The following is a 16989-nucleotide window of genomic DNA, read 5'->3' as shown; positions in this document are numbered from 1 at the left end:
CCTCTGTGTCCTCACTGACACAGTAAAGCAGTCTGCCATTTTGACCCTGCTCTCCGACAGTACTGTGTTTTGAGGGGCTGTTAGGAAAACAGGGACCTGCTGGGGGCTGAGCACCACTTAGCTGACAACAAACAGACACCATGACGTTCAAAATGGTCTGGAGGTTAGGCGCTGCCCTGAGGAGCTGTGCTCAAGACTGGCAGTGGGCACTATGTGGGGGAGTTGCCCCAGGCAGGATGAGATGGAGGCTAGCCCCCACACACCATGGGAGACCACCATACCAGCTGCCTATATCTCCCACACTTGACACTCAGCACTCCCAGGCTGGCCTGGGGAATAGCTGAACTCTCCTGTCCCAAAGTGGGACATCCTCCCAGGAAATGGTTTGATGCAGAGTGACTGCCATGGGGAAGGAAGGTGACAGGCCAGCCCCAGAGTTGTCTACTGCTGGAGCAGGCACTGGCTCCTCCTTCCCCAGGGACCACACTTGCATTTGTCTGGCCACAGGCTTTCACTAGTAGAGCAGCTTCAGAGAAAGAACAAAACAAAGACCAGGCCCGGAAACCCCTTCTTCAAACGCAGCCCTACTGGTGACAGAAAAGAATAGCTGCTTCTCAGAAGAACAAGTACAAAAGGTCAATAAACACATGAAAAAATGTTCAACATTGCTGGCTACTAGGGAAATGCATATTAAAACAACACTGAGATTCCATCTCACTCCAGAAAGAGTGGCTATCATCAAGAAAGACAAATGCTGGTAAAGAGGTGAGCAAAAAGGGAAACTTTTACATTGTTGGTGGGAGTGCAAATTCGTACAGTACAATGGGAATCAGTGTGGAGAGTCCTCAAAACGTAGGGCTGGGCATGGAGGCACAAGCCTGTAATCCCAGAATTCAGGAGGCTGAGGCAGGAAGACTGCCTAACGTTTGAGGCCAGCCTGGGCTATACAGTGAGTATATGGCCAGCCTGAACTACATGGTGAAACCCTATTTAAAAAAACAAAACAAAACTGGAAATGTATTTGACCTAGCTATTACCTTTTTAGGTATCTTTCCAAAAGTTTAGGTCATCATACATAGCAATAAATAGTAATATGTGTGTGTGTGTGTGTGTGTGTGTGTGTATTCATAACTGCCTTGTGAAACTGGAACCACCATTCCCAATATAGGTTTCGAGGTAGAGACCACTGAACACAAAAACAGCAGCTTCATGGTGTGGGATGTGGGTGGCCAGAACAAGATGTGGTCACTGGGGCACCACTACCTCCAGAATACCCAGGGCTTGATCTTTGTGGTGGATCGTAGTAACAGACAGCTGAGGACACTCTCCGGATGTCGCCACCTGCTTGCTAAGTAGGGCTTCTCCGACACAACAAATGCAGCTGAAACCACAGACAAGCTGGGGCTGCGCTCTCCATATCCCAGGAGCTGGTACGTTCCTGCCACCTGCCAGAACAGGCTCCAAGAAGAGCTGGATTGGCTGTCCAATCAGGTCCAGAAGCAGAAGTAAACCACAGCGCCACTCCTTTACTTCCTCCTCCCTGTGGCAAATGTGGGCCTCTGTGTCCTGAGTGCCAGAAGCTGTATCCATGGGCTAGTCACAGTGTGAACACATTGTATTGTATGTGTGCAGATGTGACTGGCGGCCACGTTTTGATTTCATCTAAATAGTTTGTTTCCGCTGAGGCAGTTTCTGGTATTCCTAGGCAACACTACTCAGCTTTTCTATTGTAAAAAGAGAATGACCTGTTAGTACTGAGAAGGGATTTGGGTCTGTGAGAACCTGGCCTCCAGGAGCTGCTGGGTTGTTAGACTAGTGTTAGGACCCACTTGGTGATTGGCTATTAACCAGAACTCAGTGAAATTTATAAAATAGAAATACCCGATAAAGAGACCAGGCATGGTGGTGCACACCTGTCATCCCAGCGCTAGGGAGGCTGAAAACAGGAGGATCACTGAGTCTGAGCTGCATACTGAGACCCTGTACCAAATACATTAAAAAAAAAAAAAAAAAAGAAAAAAAAGAAACACCTGATAAGGAGAACACCTGAACACAAAGAAGGCAGGCTATGCCTGGTGAAGGTACTGTCACGGGGCCCAAATGCTAGCCCAGCACATCAGCTATGCCTCTGGGAATGCAAGAGATGGGGACAAGAAAACACCATCCACTGTCTGGTCAGAGTAGAGGCCGGTGGCCCGCCTGGCCTGGGGCCACCTGCATTCTAGAGCTCTGTGCTTATACTCTTGCACCCACAGCCACTTTAGGCAGGTGGGGAGGGCCACGACAGGGACATGGGGCCCAACGTCCCCCTCATCCTTGACAAGTGTGCATTTCGTGTGGCAGCCTATGTTCCCCATGCCTGCTCAGATGTTTGGGTGACATGTGGGTCTCTCTGGCGGGAGCACATGCCAGCTGATCAGTGGGTCCACTCCAGACCACAGCCCTGGAGCACTCCTGACTCCGTTTGTGAAGGAGCTTTCTCCCATGGCCTGCAAGGGTCCAAATTTGCCATTGAAAAGGACGCCCATACTTTTTGCTTTTGTGTTTTGATGAACACCGAAGAAGCTGGAGTTGTTAAATCTATCCTGGGGAAACCTCAAAACTGGTTTACTTGGTGTTGTGGAACCTCTTACTGTTTTCAGTATGCCATTAGCAATCAACCATTTTGCATACTTATTTTCAGTTTGACAAGCATTGTAATTATAGTTACTAGAATAAAGTCTCTTAACTATTAAACAATGAAGAAGGATAAACTTGAGTGATCTGTAGGAAAATGGATGCACCTGAGACCAGACTGTTAAGTGAAATCAGACACACAATCTTAATCTTAAATATCATATGCTTTCTCTCATATGAAACACACAAACATTAATAAAGAGCAAGATAATGGGGGGGTTTTGAAAGAATTCTGGGTTTACTGATCAAAACACTGTGTTTCTATTTCTGCATTTTGTGATGTTAGTATTATTTGATACTTCTTAAAGTGTAATACGCTTTAGACTTCACTAACGAGGGTTCTCTCTCTGTCCAGGACAATACCACTTTATATTTTGTCAAGTAAATAAATCTTTGAATGTGAAAAAATAAAGTTTACACATTTAAACCAGAAAAAAAAAAAAAAAAAACCCACAAAGCAAAAAAAGCAAATGCTCCCCTACTGGCCATGTGGCTGGAAGCAAAAAAAAAAAAAAAAAAAACCCACAAAGCAAAAAAAGCAAATGCTCCCCTACTGGCCATGTGGCTGGAAGCACTTGCACTTCATGTGCCAAGGTGGGGGACGCCTGACAGTGGGCTGCACCCCACTTTGGAGAAGAACCACAGAGACTCCAGAACCCAGGAGGCCACTGTCAGAGACCATGGCCCTCACCCCACTCCACTGCCCCAAGCCCTGTGGCCGTCCAGTGAGCAGCATTCTGGAGACCGCAAGGCACTCAAGGCAGGTACCTGCCTGCATTTTCAGTCTGAAGCAGTCTCTCACTGCCCTGCACTCACAGGCTGGATTGGGAAAAGAGGCTGGCACCAAAGCCACTGCTCAGAGGCCCCCAAAGCCCAGAAGACTGACCCAGGCATGGTACAGGGGATTGAGACACACCAGGCTGCATCAAAAGCCTTGGGGGGGAGTGGCCAGAGCCAATCAGTCCTTGTACCCCAGGCACCAACACACCCCATCTAGCACCAAGCCCGGCACACAAATTGTTAGCAAACTTTAGAGCCTGCAAACAACAATGTCCTCTCACTCCCCAGAGCTACCTCACCCACATATAGGTGGGCAGAGAGCAGAGGTGCCAACCACAGCAGCTGATGATCACAGGCCCCAGTGGGATCCCTTCCTGACAGGTGAGAGGCAAATAACAGAACAGACCCATGAGGGCAGCAGAACATTCTCAGAGCCCATGCTCCAAATGACCCATGTCTGACTCCACGCATCCACAGAGGGCCACCCTGGGCTTCCCGTGGTTCTGGAGGCTGTGCAGCAGGCCCCATCTGGGCCCAGAGCCAGTTAGACCCCTCTGGCAGGCCCTCCCTCTGTTCTGGCTAACAGGCCTCCAGGCCCTAGCTGGGGTAGCCCTTACTCACCTATTCTCCCAGCCTTGCTCACTGAAGGATGCAACTCTGGGAGAAGCCTTAGAACAGTGTGCCCTATGGGAAAACCTACCCAGGGATGAGGTGGCTGTGGGGTGAGGAGATAAGGGTTTGATCCCAGACACGTGGCAGGCAGAAGGAAAACAGGTGCTCAGCCACTGGCTCCCACAATCACCCAGGCTGACCTGTCCAGCCAGTGCTCAGCCAGCTGGCGCTCAGGCCTAGATCATGTCCTAGGTGGTGCCAGGACCACACACTCCCATTTGCCTGATGGAAAATAAGATATAGCAAGATATGCATCGGGCTGACAGGGACGTAGTAGGAAGTAAGCCTGTTCCCAGAGGGCGCTGCCCATGCAGACACCCGATGTCCAGCAGTGACAGTGTTGAGGCAGCCTGAGTTTATGAAATGCTTCCAGGTGCTGAGCACAAGGTAGAGAAGCAGAGGAGCCAGCAGACAGTGGGCCGTTCCTGGGGCAGCGAGGCCACGTTAGCACTGTGCAGGTGAGAGGGACCATGGAAATGCAGACCAGATCAGGGAGGTCAGGCATGGTGGTACAGGCCTATAATCCTAGTAGTCTGGGAAGCTGAGACAGGAGGATCCCAAGTTTGAGCCCAGTCTGGACAACTGAGTGAAACCATGTGTTAAAATTTTAAAAATAGGGGCTGGGGAGATAGTTCAGTAGAATAAGCACTTGCCTAGCAAGTGCAAGGGCCTGAGTTCAATCCTTGGTTCCACCACCACCACCACCACCACCAACAAAAGTTTTAAAATAAATCCAAAGGGCTAGAAATGTAGCTCAGTGTGAAGGTCCTGGGTTCAATAGCCAAAATATGAAGGGACCATGAGGAAGACCAGCAGGTGGTCTGCACTTTAAACTGTGGTCAGGGTTGATGTCTGGGAGACAGCAAAATTGTCTCGTGAGGCTGCTCTGAGGATGAGCAAGCCATCAGAAATGAAGGACTGAACAAAGTCTAGGAGGGGAGCCAGCTACCATGGAGGTGGGGGGGCCAAAGCTGCTTCCTGGCCCAGCTCTGCAGCCTGGTGGCCAAGTAAGGGTGAGGACCTAGCACTTGGAATGCCCTGCCCCCAGGGTGCACTGAGATAGCGATTGAGATTGGGCATGGTGGTGCACCTGTAACCCCAACACTTAGGAGGCTGAAAACAGAAGAATCACTGAGTCTGATATACGTAGTGAGAACCTGTACTAAATAACACACAGGAGCATGCGCGTGCCTGTGTGTTATTTAGTACAGAAGAGCCCAGGCCTGGCCAAAGCTCCCAGGGTGGGACAACTCCTAGCCAAGGGCAATGGTAGGACCAGCACCCAAATAATCCCAGGACCAGGTGGGGGGAGGCAGTGATCAAGGATGCAGGGTCACTCAGGCCCTGGAGCCACGACAGGCAGGCCAGGTACCTGAACATGCCCATTTTCCTACCCTTAGGTGATCACGCCTGGTGTCACTCCTCTTCCCAACCTAGCTGAACCTTTCCTAGGAAGACAGGAATACCACCTCACCTCCACTTTCTAGGCCCTGAGGTCTGCCTCCACATCCCCAAAGATGATGCTGGCAAGGCCCTACCGGTTCATCAGTGGAGCAGGGGTGGGGAGGACACCTGCCCTGAGAGCTCGTCTTTAGTCTGCCCCTAGGACCCAGTGCAGAGCCTGCACAGCAGATGCTCAGGACAGACCCCAAACTCCTAGAGGCTGGGGCAGCTTCCCTCTGGCAGGGCTAGCTGTGATCTGAGATCAGTGCTTAGCCCCTGGGGTTAGGGGATGGGCTGCAGGGTTGGCACCAGGGTCCTAGCCCCTCAGCTCTAAGACCAGAGAGGATGGTGCTGAAGACCAGTTAGCATGGGCACCCAGGGGCTCCGCCTACCCTGCATACCCCAGAGCTGTCCCCATCTGGGTCTACAAGGTAGGGCTTCTGTGTATGCCCCACACAGAGCAGCTGCCTTGACCCGGGTGTCTTGAGGGGAGAGTACTATGGCCAGCAGGACTTCTGCCCTGTCTCTGTGGCCTGATTCACAGGGGATAGGTGCCCACAAGGGCACTACGCCAGCAGCATTTGGTGGCGGCCCAGCCACCACTGTCCAAAGGCCCATTCGGGATGAGAATGGGAAATGTTCAATCAGCACCTGGGCTCTGACCACATGGAATTTTCCATCTGTGGCTGAAGTGATGCAAGGGCTTGGTCAGGCAAGGCAGACACTCAGCTTGACCTGCGCCCTCAGCCACAGCACGAGTGGCAGGAATGACAGTGCTCTGCAAAGGGCACCAAGCCACAGAGGGCTACAAGCCACCCTGCCCACTGGGGTCTCGTCTCTGCTGTCCATTCTCTGAGCTTGGGGCTCCTACTCCTCAGCCTGGATCACCCCATCCTTCTTAAGACCGTGTAACCTCAAAACCATGAACTGTGGCCATCAAGGAAACTGTCCCTGGCCTGTGTCTAGACTCTTCCTCAATGCCCTACAGCCCTCCAAAACCCTCACCCGCTCTGGAAACATCCAACAGGCTGGCAAGCAGGGGTCTGAAGTCTCACTGTAAACCAAAGCAGACCAGGGCTGGCTCTTAGGCAGGTAGATCTGCGAAGGACCCAACAAGCTCCAAGGCCAAGGCTAACAAGAAGCGGGTGGATCAGGGTTCTCTGACCTCAAGACCTGAGCATTTGCTGCCCTGGGTTGGGAACCCTGTCCTCTCTAAAAAACCCTTACTGTCCGCCAACATTCAGCACAGGCCATCTCCCTGTATGTCTTCAGATGAGAGACTGGAACTCAAACCCTGCTTGATGTTGGTCCTCCAAGGACCCCAAGTCCTGGCCAGGCTCCCTACAGAGGCAGGTGACCCTGACCAACCCTGCTGCATGGGAAGGTGGCCAATGTGTGGCATCAAAGGCTTACAGAAAGGCTGGGCAGTGGGAAGTTCCTTAACATGAACAGGCTAGGCAAGTGCAGAAGGCATAGAGTGCCAGTACCCTGTCCAGCCCCACCAGCCTGCTCATGTCTACTGCACTCCCAGCCCCGGTGGACAGGGCTCCTTCTACTATGGGATATGTGCACATGTACGCCTTCACGCACGAGTCAGGCTCAGTGCCAGTGTAGACTTTGAGACCATGGAGCATGACACACCTTCCCTCGACAGCACAGGTGGGCAAACACGCACTCTAGGGCCCACTCTAGGGGGAGCACCCCGGCACAGGCGCTCCCACACAGTCACACCTGCCTCTCTGGAGCGAGGCTGAGACCCACAGGGTCAGATTTGCCCTCCCAAAGCAGGACTCAGGATCACACAGTCACACCTGCCTCCCAGAGGATGCAAGCATCCTCAGAGAGATGGCCTCACTTAGGCCCACCAAACAGCACCAGCTTGGGCACATCATGCTCTGTGTTGAGCCTTGAGCTGCATGCTTGGTCCCAGGCTGACTCCCAGGTCACTGGGGAGCTGTTGAGTCTCCAGCAGTGCTGACCTAACCTGGTACCCAAAAACTAGGTCCTGGGAGGTCATGTACACTGCCAGTGGACTTTGGCATTCTAGCCAGTACCCTGCAAAGAGAGGGTTAACAGACAGCAGTTCCTGCTGAGGCCAGGCAGAATGAGGCAGCAGAGACAGGGCTCTGGAGGGCTGGGCTGGGGCTGGGCCAGGAGCTGTGAGCCACAGAAAGGGCAGTGGGACACTTCCCTGTCATGAGAGCTTCCCAGGCAGCGCTAGGCCTGCCATGGGGTAAGACCAGGTTTCAGGCACCTGGGAGGCTATACAAGGGCCTCTGGCCCCTGTACTATCTAAGATGATACCAGTGTCTTGGGTCCAGGGAGGAGTCACTGGAGGAGGAAGTCACCAGGGGAGGGAACACCATGAGTGTGAGCTCGGCATACCCCCACGTCTGGGTCTGCCAAGCAAGAGGAGCTCCTGCTCTGCTGCACTCCTGGCTCACCTGGCCAGCCCTGCACCTGAGCAGTGCCCACAACAGGTCAGCTTCACGCCTTTGCTCTAGGTTCCCAGATCCCACAGGTGTGGCTGGTTTCCACAGTGCACACTAGGTATCTGAGCCTGAATAGATGCCCCCTTCACCCCACAAGTTGGAAGTAATGTCCAGTGGCCAGCAGAGGCCGCCCCTCTCTGACCAGGCTGTGTGGGCGCTAAGCTGGCTGCACAGTGCAGCCCCCACCCCCACCACATCGGCGGTGCTTTTCAGCCACGCTGGCCAGAAATTAAAAACAGATTTTCCACCGGGCCTTGCTTGGGTTTCATGAATTCCATGACAGTGAGCTCGTGCCTGGAGAAAGTGCAGCCGGCTACGGCTGTGCAGGAAGGAGGGGAACAGGGCCCCTGTTCAGTCCATCCACCCCAAAGCCCAAGGTCCAGGGACTTGCAGCTGTGCTCACTGCTTTCCTGGAGTCACCAGGGAGGAGGCCACCAAGGATGGACGGGGCTTGGGCTTCAGAGAGGAGCTCCCACTGTTCCCTCATGGTTTGAGCCCCAGAATTCCTGTGGCCCATCCCCTGAGGAGGGTACAGGCAGCAAAGAGCAGGGTACAGGCAGCTGCCCTGCCACAGGGAATACAGTAGCTTCAGTCCCCATGCTCTGACACACCATTTGGAGTAAATACCAGAAAGTTCCCAATTCTCACCAAGCTGGTGTACACATACCACTTCCTGGTCACCTGGGGACTTAGCCACAGGTCCATCTCAGCCAGGAGCCACTAGACAGGCGTGGCTGCCCACTGGGGCAGCCTAGAGCTGGAGCCAGAGCCAGGCTCCCTACTAAGAAGAGAGGGCCAGGACGGCACAGTCCAACCCTACTTGAGGGTCAGATCTAGATATACCAAGGACCAGAATACCCTTTCACAATGGCCAGGAACCCAGCCCAGAACACAGAACACAGAGCAGCTGTTGCAGGGGTACACTGTGTCCAATACTCTCCTCAGAGACAAAAGGAACCATGGGCTACCAAGGCCTTTGAGCCGCCAGCCTCTTACCAATCCTGGGCCTGGCCACCGTGGCATGTCTCCTTCCCTAAGGCCCCAAGCCTATGCTATCACCTCTGGGGGAAGAGACACGCCAAATGAAGACTAAGAGTGACCAGTGTGCACGGGACTTCAGGCATGTTGAGCCTTGATTCCAGTGTGCATGTGGTCACATTACTGTGCACAAGCCCCTCTGGGATATACGACACCAAGGCCTCACATGGGGTCCACCTTACCTCCCCCTACCTCTGGACAAGAAACAGAGCTGCCTGTGGCCAGCTCTCAAACACAGCCTATCCTGGCCCTGGCATCAGGCTGAAGGCCTGAACTTGATCGAGCCCCACAGCAGACCTCAGAGCTCTGTCTGCGGCACACAGAATCCCAGGAAACAGGAGGATGCCAGGGCGTCTACTGTTAGGGACTTGGTCAGGGTTCTGGGATGTCCTCTAGAAAGTGGCCCCATCCCTGCCTCTAGCAGCACAAGGGCCTGCCAGCTCAAGGTGACACAAGGCCCAGGATGTCCATCAAAGCCTTGTCAGATTGGCTGCAGATGCCAGCCCCCAGGTCCCAGCTTTCCCCAAGGCTGTAAGAAGCCCCTGAAGGCCACCTGTGCCTTGGTTGGGCAGGAGTAGGACCACTCCCTAGAGATCCCAGGAGAAGCAGACCTCTCCTTCTGAGTCCTGCTGCCACAGCCCCTATCCACCTGCTGTCACATGCCCTTGGTAGTTGCACAGGTACTTCTCATGTCTCTGACCCCTAACTGCAGGCTGCAACATCAGTTCCTCTTCTTCAAGAACTGCCTATAGGGAAGAGGCATGGTCCCAACCTCTACAGGAATGTCCACAGGGAGAGAAGGAGGTGGGCTGGAGCAGGAGTACTGGCCCACATCTCTGGGCCAGGGACCCCACCTCTGCCTATGCAGGGGCATTGGTGTCCAGTCCGAGAGCTACTGTGGCTACCCCAGAAAATTGCTGTCCAAAAAAACAGCATAAATCCCTGGGGCAAGGCAGCTGTGGGTTGAGCCAAAGAATACCTGGTCCCCCAGAATGTGATCAAGGGCTGTGGCCAGGGGAGAAGTCTTGTGTTTCAGGTTGCAGGGCACAAGGCTGTGTCACAGGCACAGACAGGAAGGAAGAAGGTACCAGGAAAGACTCAAGGCAGCTGGCCTGGAAAGCCCAGGGCAGCCCAGAGGTGGGTACAGAATGGAGTGGCCCCAGGAGTCAGCACCCTGGGGAAGGATGACCCCACCCTACACACTCAGCAGAAGCCTTCTTGAAGATTCATCCCCACAACTTCCTGAGAGGTCCAGGACCCCACGCCCCCCTGTGATAGGAAATGATGAGATTCCCACAGATCTCCATGCACAGCATTGGCCATGCACCTTGGGAGTCTCAGGTTTATTCATGAAGGCAGAACATGGCATCCCTCCATACCAGGTGGCAGCCAACCTCCATGCAAGTGGACTGAATGGCCCCTGGCCACAAGCTGACACCAACCTAAGCCCGCCCAATGAATCTTTCCCTGGGACAGTACTGGCCATGATGCAACTGACCCAGCAATAGGCCCCCTACACTCTGCACCCCCAACTCTCACAGAGCTGACTCTAGAAGCTTCCACCCAGCTTCCAGGGCACTGTGTGTCCAGCACACTTCTATCACTTGCAATCACAGAATCATTTCCAGCACTGTGGGGCACTGGGCCAGCACCCAGAAGCAAGACCATGGACACATCCAAGGTACATGATGTTTATAAAGCAGGTGACATGAAAGTACACAGCTCGACTCTGATGTCAAGTGACTTCCACTCCGTACAAACACTGCGAGACACAATCCGGCTGGAGGAGTCTTTGTCTCGTGCGGTTCTTTGCCCAGCAGGTCAGTCAATGTGCACTGCCTCTGTGAACTCGGAAGACGAGTGATAAAACTGATAACACCGCCTTTTTAACCAAAGCTCATTTCCTGAGTCCTGGGGAGATGACGAAGAGGCCAGCCCTGCCCAGAGGCTAAGGTGAGCAGCTGATCTCATAAATGGAGGGCTGTGCTTTTGAGCTAGCTCCAAGCTGTTAGGGCACCACTGGTCCTAAGGACCATGACACTAGCAGTGTGGGCTCACACACCTCCAGCACAGGACACCTAGCACTCCTCCTGGGACACTCTTTCCCTGACCATAAAGACCTGAGGGTTTCTCCTTGCTCTCCTAAGCCTCAGGCTTCTCTGCCTCAGGGACATTGAATATGCTAATTCTGTGGCTTGTAACCTTCTTTAGCTCTGGCCACACTACCTCCATCTTACTGTTAGGGTCCAGACTGAAATATCTGAGCTCGAAGAGCCAAGGCCACGTGCTGGAAGGGCCTGAGGCAAGTGCTAAGGTCTGTCAGGAAATCTGGTACACTACTGAACTGCTGCAGGCCAAAGGATGAACAAGGACTCAGTGAAGAGGCAGGCAGGCCTGGACCTCTGGGCTGAGGCCTTGGGGGAAGCCTCCATGACAGGCCACTAACAACCCCCCTCATATCCTACTACTGGCCCCAACTATCCTCTCAACTTCCAAACTGCTCTGAACTGGTAAAGACAGCAAGGCAGAAGGAGAAAGAACAGATGCAGCCAACTTGAACTTGATCTCTGCCCGAGGACACAAGGTCATGCTGGGCCACAAAGGCTAGCAGAAGATGAAGAAGTGGACCCCAGTCCCACACTGGAGGCCTAGAGAAGTGGGTGGACCACCCAAAATCATATGGTAAACTAACACCCATATTCAGCCCAAGTAAGGCCTCTCCTATCTGGCCTGGGGACTGCACAGAGTCAGGACATCCCCTTCCTAGACAATCAAAACTTTCACCTAGAGGACAGGTTGTCTGGCTGTATTAGTCCCTGCCCCTCTGGGCCTCCCTCAGCACCATGCCTCCCATTCAGTGTCCACCCACCCCAAGAGACCTCAGCAGTCCCAGCAGCCAATGAGGCAGTATCGGAAGCTGGGGATGGCTCAACTCCAGAGGATCCCAGGCAGCACCACATGGGGGCAGCCCAAGTTGGGAAGCTACATAGAGCATACCTTAGAAGCCCCTTCCAGCCTCTGCCTCCCCTAGATGGCATCATATACATAGAATCCATTCAGAAACATCACAGGCACTCAGAGGCATCTGAAGGTATCATTTTCCTGGGATGAAGGCTTTGCAAATATGGTGACCCAAGACCCTCAGTTTAAACAGATCTTAATGTTGGTGGGCACCACCCCCACCCCTCCTCTGACAAAGGCCTAAGTTCCAGCAGAGCCCATGTACTCTCAAAATAGCCCCATCAGTTCTTAATTCCACAGTTCTGGTCCCCTGTGATGGGACCCCAGGTTGACTGGCTCCAGCGGGGCAGGGACACTGGCTTCCCCCTTGTTCCCTGGTGAGGCTGGACCAGGCTTTCACTCTGGGCCTCAACTTTCAAAGAATCTGCATAAAAGAGATGTCCCAGCTATCTGAAAGAGGGTGGAAAAGGCAGCCTCACACAAGCCCCACAGGGAACCTGAGGTCTTCTTGGGGTCTTCACCAGAGTTCCTGCCAGTGGGCCACGGGGATAGGAAACAGCAAAGGACAGAGGCTGATCTGCTCTTGCCACAACACCCAACTTCTGGCCATACCTTCTCTCCAGAAGTCCCCCTTTCTAGCAGGGTACAGACAGCTAAAAGGATACCCCGGGTCAGGACGAATAAGGGGTGACTACATGACAAAACACAGCAGCCACCCCCATAGCTAGTACCACCTCACCAGAAGAGCAGGATGGGGCCCACAACCAACCACTGTTCACCCACCCAGGAAGGAAGGAACCTGCCACAACCCTGCAACGAAGGCATAGAAACCCTGATTTCAAGAGGTGGCAAAGCTCAGAGAGATTAAGAGCCTGCCTAAAAGAACCAGCACACAAAGGGCAGGGGCAGGATGCACATCCACAGCCCTGCACAAGGAGCAGAGGCAGCGGGGGATGGAGACAGACTGGTTTCCACACTGTGAATTATTCAGTGGCTAATTCTGCTCCTCAGAGAGAAGTGAGTCAGAGCCCTCCCACAGCAGAGCACAGAGCAGGGCAGAGAAGGGGGCAGAATCCTGGGCCCCCGTGGGCTGCAGGCATCAGTGCCCCTCACTCTCCTTGCCTTGCATGCCTGAATCCAGGCATAATGGAGAGTGAGGGGAGCAAGTTCAATCCCAGTTGCCACCCAAATAGGTGGCTGCAGAAAACAGCTGCTAGGATGCCCCAAGGCCAAAAAACAGCCACTGGGATGCCCTAGGAACCTCCAGACCTTTTAGAACCGACAAAGGGATCTAATCCTTGGGGCAGAGAACTTTCCAAGCAAAGCCCACACTGCTTCTGCAGCACTCCTCCAGGGAGGAGAGTGACAAAGTCACCTCACAGCCACTGTTCTGGGAGCTTGAGAGAAGTGCGTCCCTCTTCCGAAGGGCTCCCTGGCCAGACCTTCACACCAAACCTCTCCAGGCCATCTGTGGGCATGCCTGGGCCAATCCCTCACCCCCTCTTTAATCTGATTAGAAACACCACCAGCTGGTGGACCTGGGGTCAGGTAAGCAAGGGAGCAGGGCAGTAAATCTCACATGGCGCCCTCAGCCTCCACTTCCGGTTTTCTTCTGGGTAAGGGAGGCTGGGAGAACACAGCTGAGCAGGGAGGTGCGACTCGCCCCCAAACACTGGGTTCTCACGCCACCCAGTCTCCAGACAAACTCTAGGGTGCTCTCAGGATGACCATTCACCCTGGTCTGGAGTCCTGATCCCCACAGAAGAAGCAAAAGCCCCTAGCCCTGTCCCCTGCCCTATACGCAGATAACAGTCATAAGTGGAGGGGGTGCCCACATTTGGCAAGAGGCCAGGCCTAGGGCTCCACAGAGAAAAACGGCAGCCAAGGGCCCCATCACCCCTAGATCTGCCCCAGCGCAGCCCCTTCCAGTCTCCAGACTGAGGCCCACCTCGCTGCACCTCCCTCACATAGGGCTCTGCCAGGCTGGTGTCCCACAGCCACATAAGACAGCATGTACACCCCACAGCCTGACCACAGAGCAAGGGGTCATTACCAGCCACAGAGGATTGGCATCCACCCAGGGTACTCACCCACCAACAGCCTGTGGCGGGATTCCCCAATAGGAGCAGGAGGGATCAAGGAATTCCCTCCTGCCTGCGCCCAGGGTGCCCAGGCCTGGGCTCTTTTCTGGGGGCCCTGGGTATGGGGCTCTGCTGAAGAATAGCGCCAGGCCGCCCCCGCCCAAGATGAAAACGGGGAACGTGGAGCCGAGGAAGGCGGCTCTATTCACCCAGCGGACAACCTGGTAACATGGGAGGCGAGGCCAGAATTTGGAGGACCCTCAAAGAGGGGGCCGGGGCCCAGAGGGACCTTCCAAAAGGAAGGGGGTTGGGAGTTTCTAGGCCCCAGGGGCGGGGGCCGTGACCCGGAGCCTGACCCCGTGGCCAGGGGCGCGCGTCACCTGCTGGTAGTCGGCGTCCTCGGGCCGGAACCGGCTGCTGGTGGCCTCCCAGCGCAGGTCGAAGTGGGGCAGCCGATGCAAAAGGCTCACCCACCAGGGCGCCGCGTAGCTGACCCCGGCCATGGTGGCCGGTGGCTTAGCCGCGCGGGCTCCCTAGCTGCCCGGGCACTGGGTTCAGGGACCCGCCGACCCCCGCCTAGACGGCCGCATCGTCCGCGCGCTCCTGGGCCCAGCCCGGCCCGGCTCGGCCCGGCTCGGCCCGGCTCGGCTGCGCTCGGCTCCGCTCGGCCGCCGGCTACTGCCGCCTCTTTGTTCGCCACCGCCGCCACCGCCCCCTAGGCGCCCCCGCCCTTTCGCAGCCCCGCCCCCGAGCCGCCATTAGCCTGCCACCCACAGGCCCCGCCCCACGACAGCCACGCCCCCAACCCTGTATTCTAGTCACCATTGGTTTCTTTCTCATCGGTTCCGCCTTTCGGCGGGCCCGCTTGTCCTTTCCTGCATTTCCATTGGTCCTTTGTTTCGCTGGCGTAGCCCCCGTACTCATCCGCTAGCCCACTAACCAGGTGGCCCTGCCCTCCACTCGTAGATCCCGCCCCCGAGTCTTTATTAGCTTGCCAGCAGGGGCTCCGCCCATTCCCTTGCCTTTGAGTGGGAGGGATAGCGGCCCGGAAAGGCCCGAGACCCTTCAGTCCTACACTCGTGCGGAGCTTCTATTATGTGGGTGTGGAGGTCGAAACCCTGGCTACGTGTGCAGCTACACTTCATCCCATATTTTGGCTCTTGGTTCGACCATTGCACATTTACTGCGAAGGTCTGCCCTTAGGCAATGGACCGGCCTCCCAGCTGCGTGCAGCCCCAATCCGAGGAGCCGCCGGAGGGAACCGAGGGACCTATATGTAGGATAATCAGGATCTGGATTCAGAGGCTGGCTCAGTCCCCTAAGGTGTGTGATCTTGGGCAAGTTGCTTAACTTCTTTGAGTATCAGTGTCCTTATGCGTGAGAGCGAATAGTAGGGCTAGTGAATGGAGGGTGCTTAGAGCAAGACTTGATACCTAAGCCACTAACACGAATGTGTAAGGCCTTGGTCGGGTATGTTCTGCGTTTTGTTAAGACCTGCGACAAAGGCAGTGTCCCATAATACAGGGACCTTCCAGGGAAGGCCGATGGTGACAGGACTGTGCTTCCTCTATGGGGCAGTCCTTAGTAGAGAAGAGCCTCAGGTGCAGTGGTCCACATCTTTAAATCCAGTACCCTAGGAGACAGAGGCAGGAAGATAGTAGGTTTGAGCCCAGCTTGGGCAATTTACCAACTTATCAAGACTATCTCAAAGTAGTTAAGAAGGGCTAGGGATGTAGGTCAGTAGGAAAGCCTTCAGTTCAATCCCTAGCACACATGTAGACACACACACACACACACACACACACACACACACAGTGGAGGTGAGAGCAGCCTAATACACAGGGTAGACCCAACAGCAAGTGCCTAGCCTGGCTGTCCCTATCTTCCCTCTTCCCAGACACAGGCGGCGAGTGCTTCTGGTTTTGCCTCACCACCCCTCTGGGGCCTTGCTCTTGGACCTGCTGTGTTCTGAGAAATAGCTTTATAACTTGGGCTGTTGGTCTGCTGTGCCTGGCTTGGCCAACTCCATGGGTACACAGGCCTGCCTGGCAGGCAGGGGAGTGGCTTGCCAGTAGGCCTGACCTTCTTCACTTGTCTGACTGCCTTGACACACCCATTTTCCTGTGATAAGGCCGTGGGGCATGAGGCCTCTCTAAGCAAGACTATGATTTCAGCCCTCTAAATAACTTGCAGACACCACCCAGTTGGAAAAGAGTACCATTCTCAATCCCTGAAGGCTGCAAGGCCAGGGAAGCAGGAAATTTGGGCTCCTTTTTTCCAATGCAGCCAAGGCCTCTGGGGCCAAAGAGCCTTTCCTCCATTATCAAGGCCACTTCCAGGTGTAGTTTGGTACCTAGCAGGATGAATCCTCTTCCCTGGCACCAGGTGACTGCTGGCCGTGAGCAGGTAGACTAGGCAGGATGCCCAGCCCAGTACAGCCTGGGTACCTAGCCTATCCCCTCACCTGAATGATGGGGAGACTTGTCCCCAGCCCCTCCCCACTGACTCTGGCCTCTGGGCTCTGCAGCTGTACAGATGAGCAGCAGCAGAGATTGCCCTCATGGACAGGGAAGTTTCTGGTCCCTCTTATTAACAGCAGCTCTCATAGCCACAAAGAGAGCCCCTGTATCTTTGCTTTGTTCCAATTCCAGTGCCCTAGCGACAACCCAGCTCTGCCACAGCCCCCTCACGGAGGCCTTGGATCCAAGAGTTCCTCACAGAGTTACCAGAAGCCTCACAAAATTGGCCTCGGGTTGGAGAGATGGCTCAGTGGCCTAAAGCACCTACTTAGAACAAGCTTGGCAAAGCACAGGGACTGCGGTTCGATCCCCCAGCACCACATGCCA

General features: G+C 54.7%; 1 protein-coding gene across 2 annotated transcripts in view; it reads right to left on the bottom strand.

Moving 5' to 3' along the window:
* Ttyh3 (tweety family member 3) overlaps positions 1-14841 on the bottom strand; it is a 28768-nt gene extending 13927 nt beyond the window's left edge. For both annotated transcript variants that reach the window (XM_004629613.2, XM_023713414.1), the window contains exon 1: positions 14524-14841. In XM_004629613.2, the coding sequence (XP_004629670.1) occupies positions 14524-14646 (123 nt within the window). In that variant the 5' untranslated portion in view covers positions 14647-14841. The remainder of the gene's footprint in view (positions 1-14523) is intronic.
* Positions 14842-16989: the final 2148 nt, after the last annotated feature.

This window comes from Octodon degus, unplaced genomic scaffold (assembly GCF_000260255.1).
Source record: "Octodon degus isolate 3935 unplaced genomic scaffold, OctDeg1.0 scaffold00031, whole genome shotgun sequence".
Taxonomy (NCBI): Eukaryota; Metazoa; Chordata; class Mammalia; order Rodentia; family Octodontidae; genus Octodon; species Octodon degus.
Note: the sequence above shows the minus strand (reverse complement) of the source record. Positions and strands in the feature narration are given on the sequence as shown.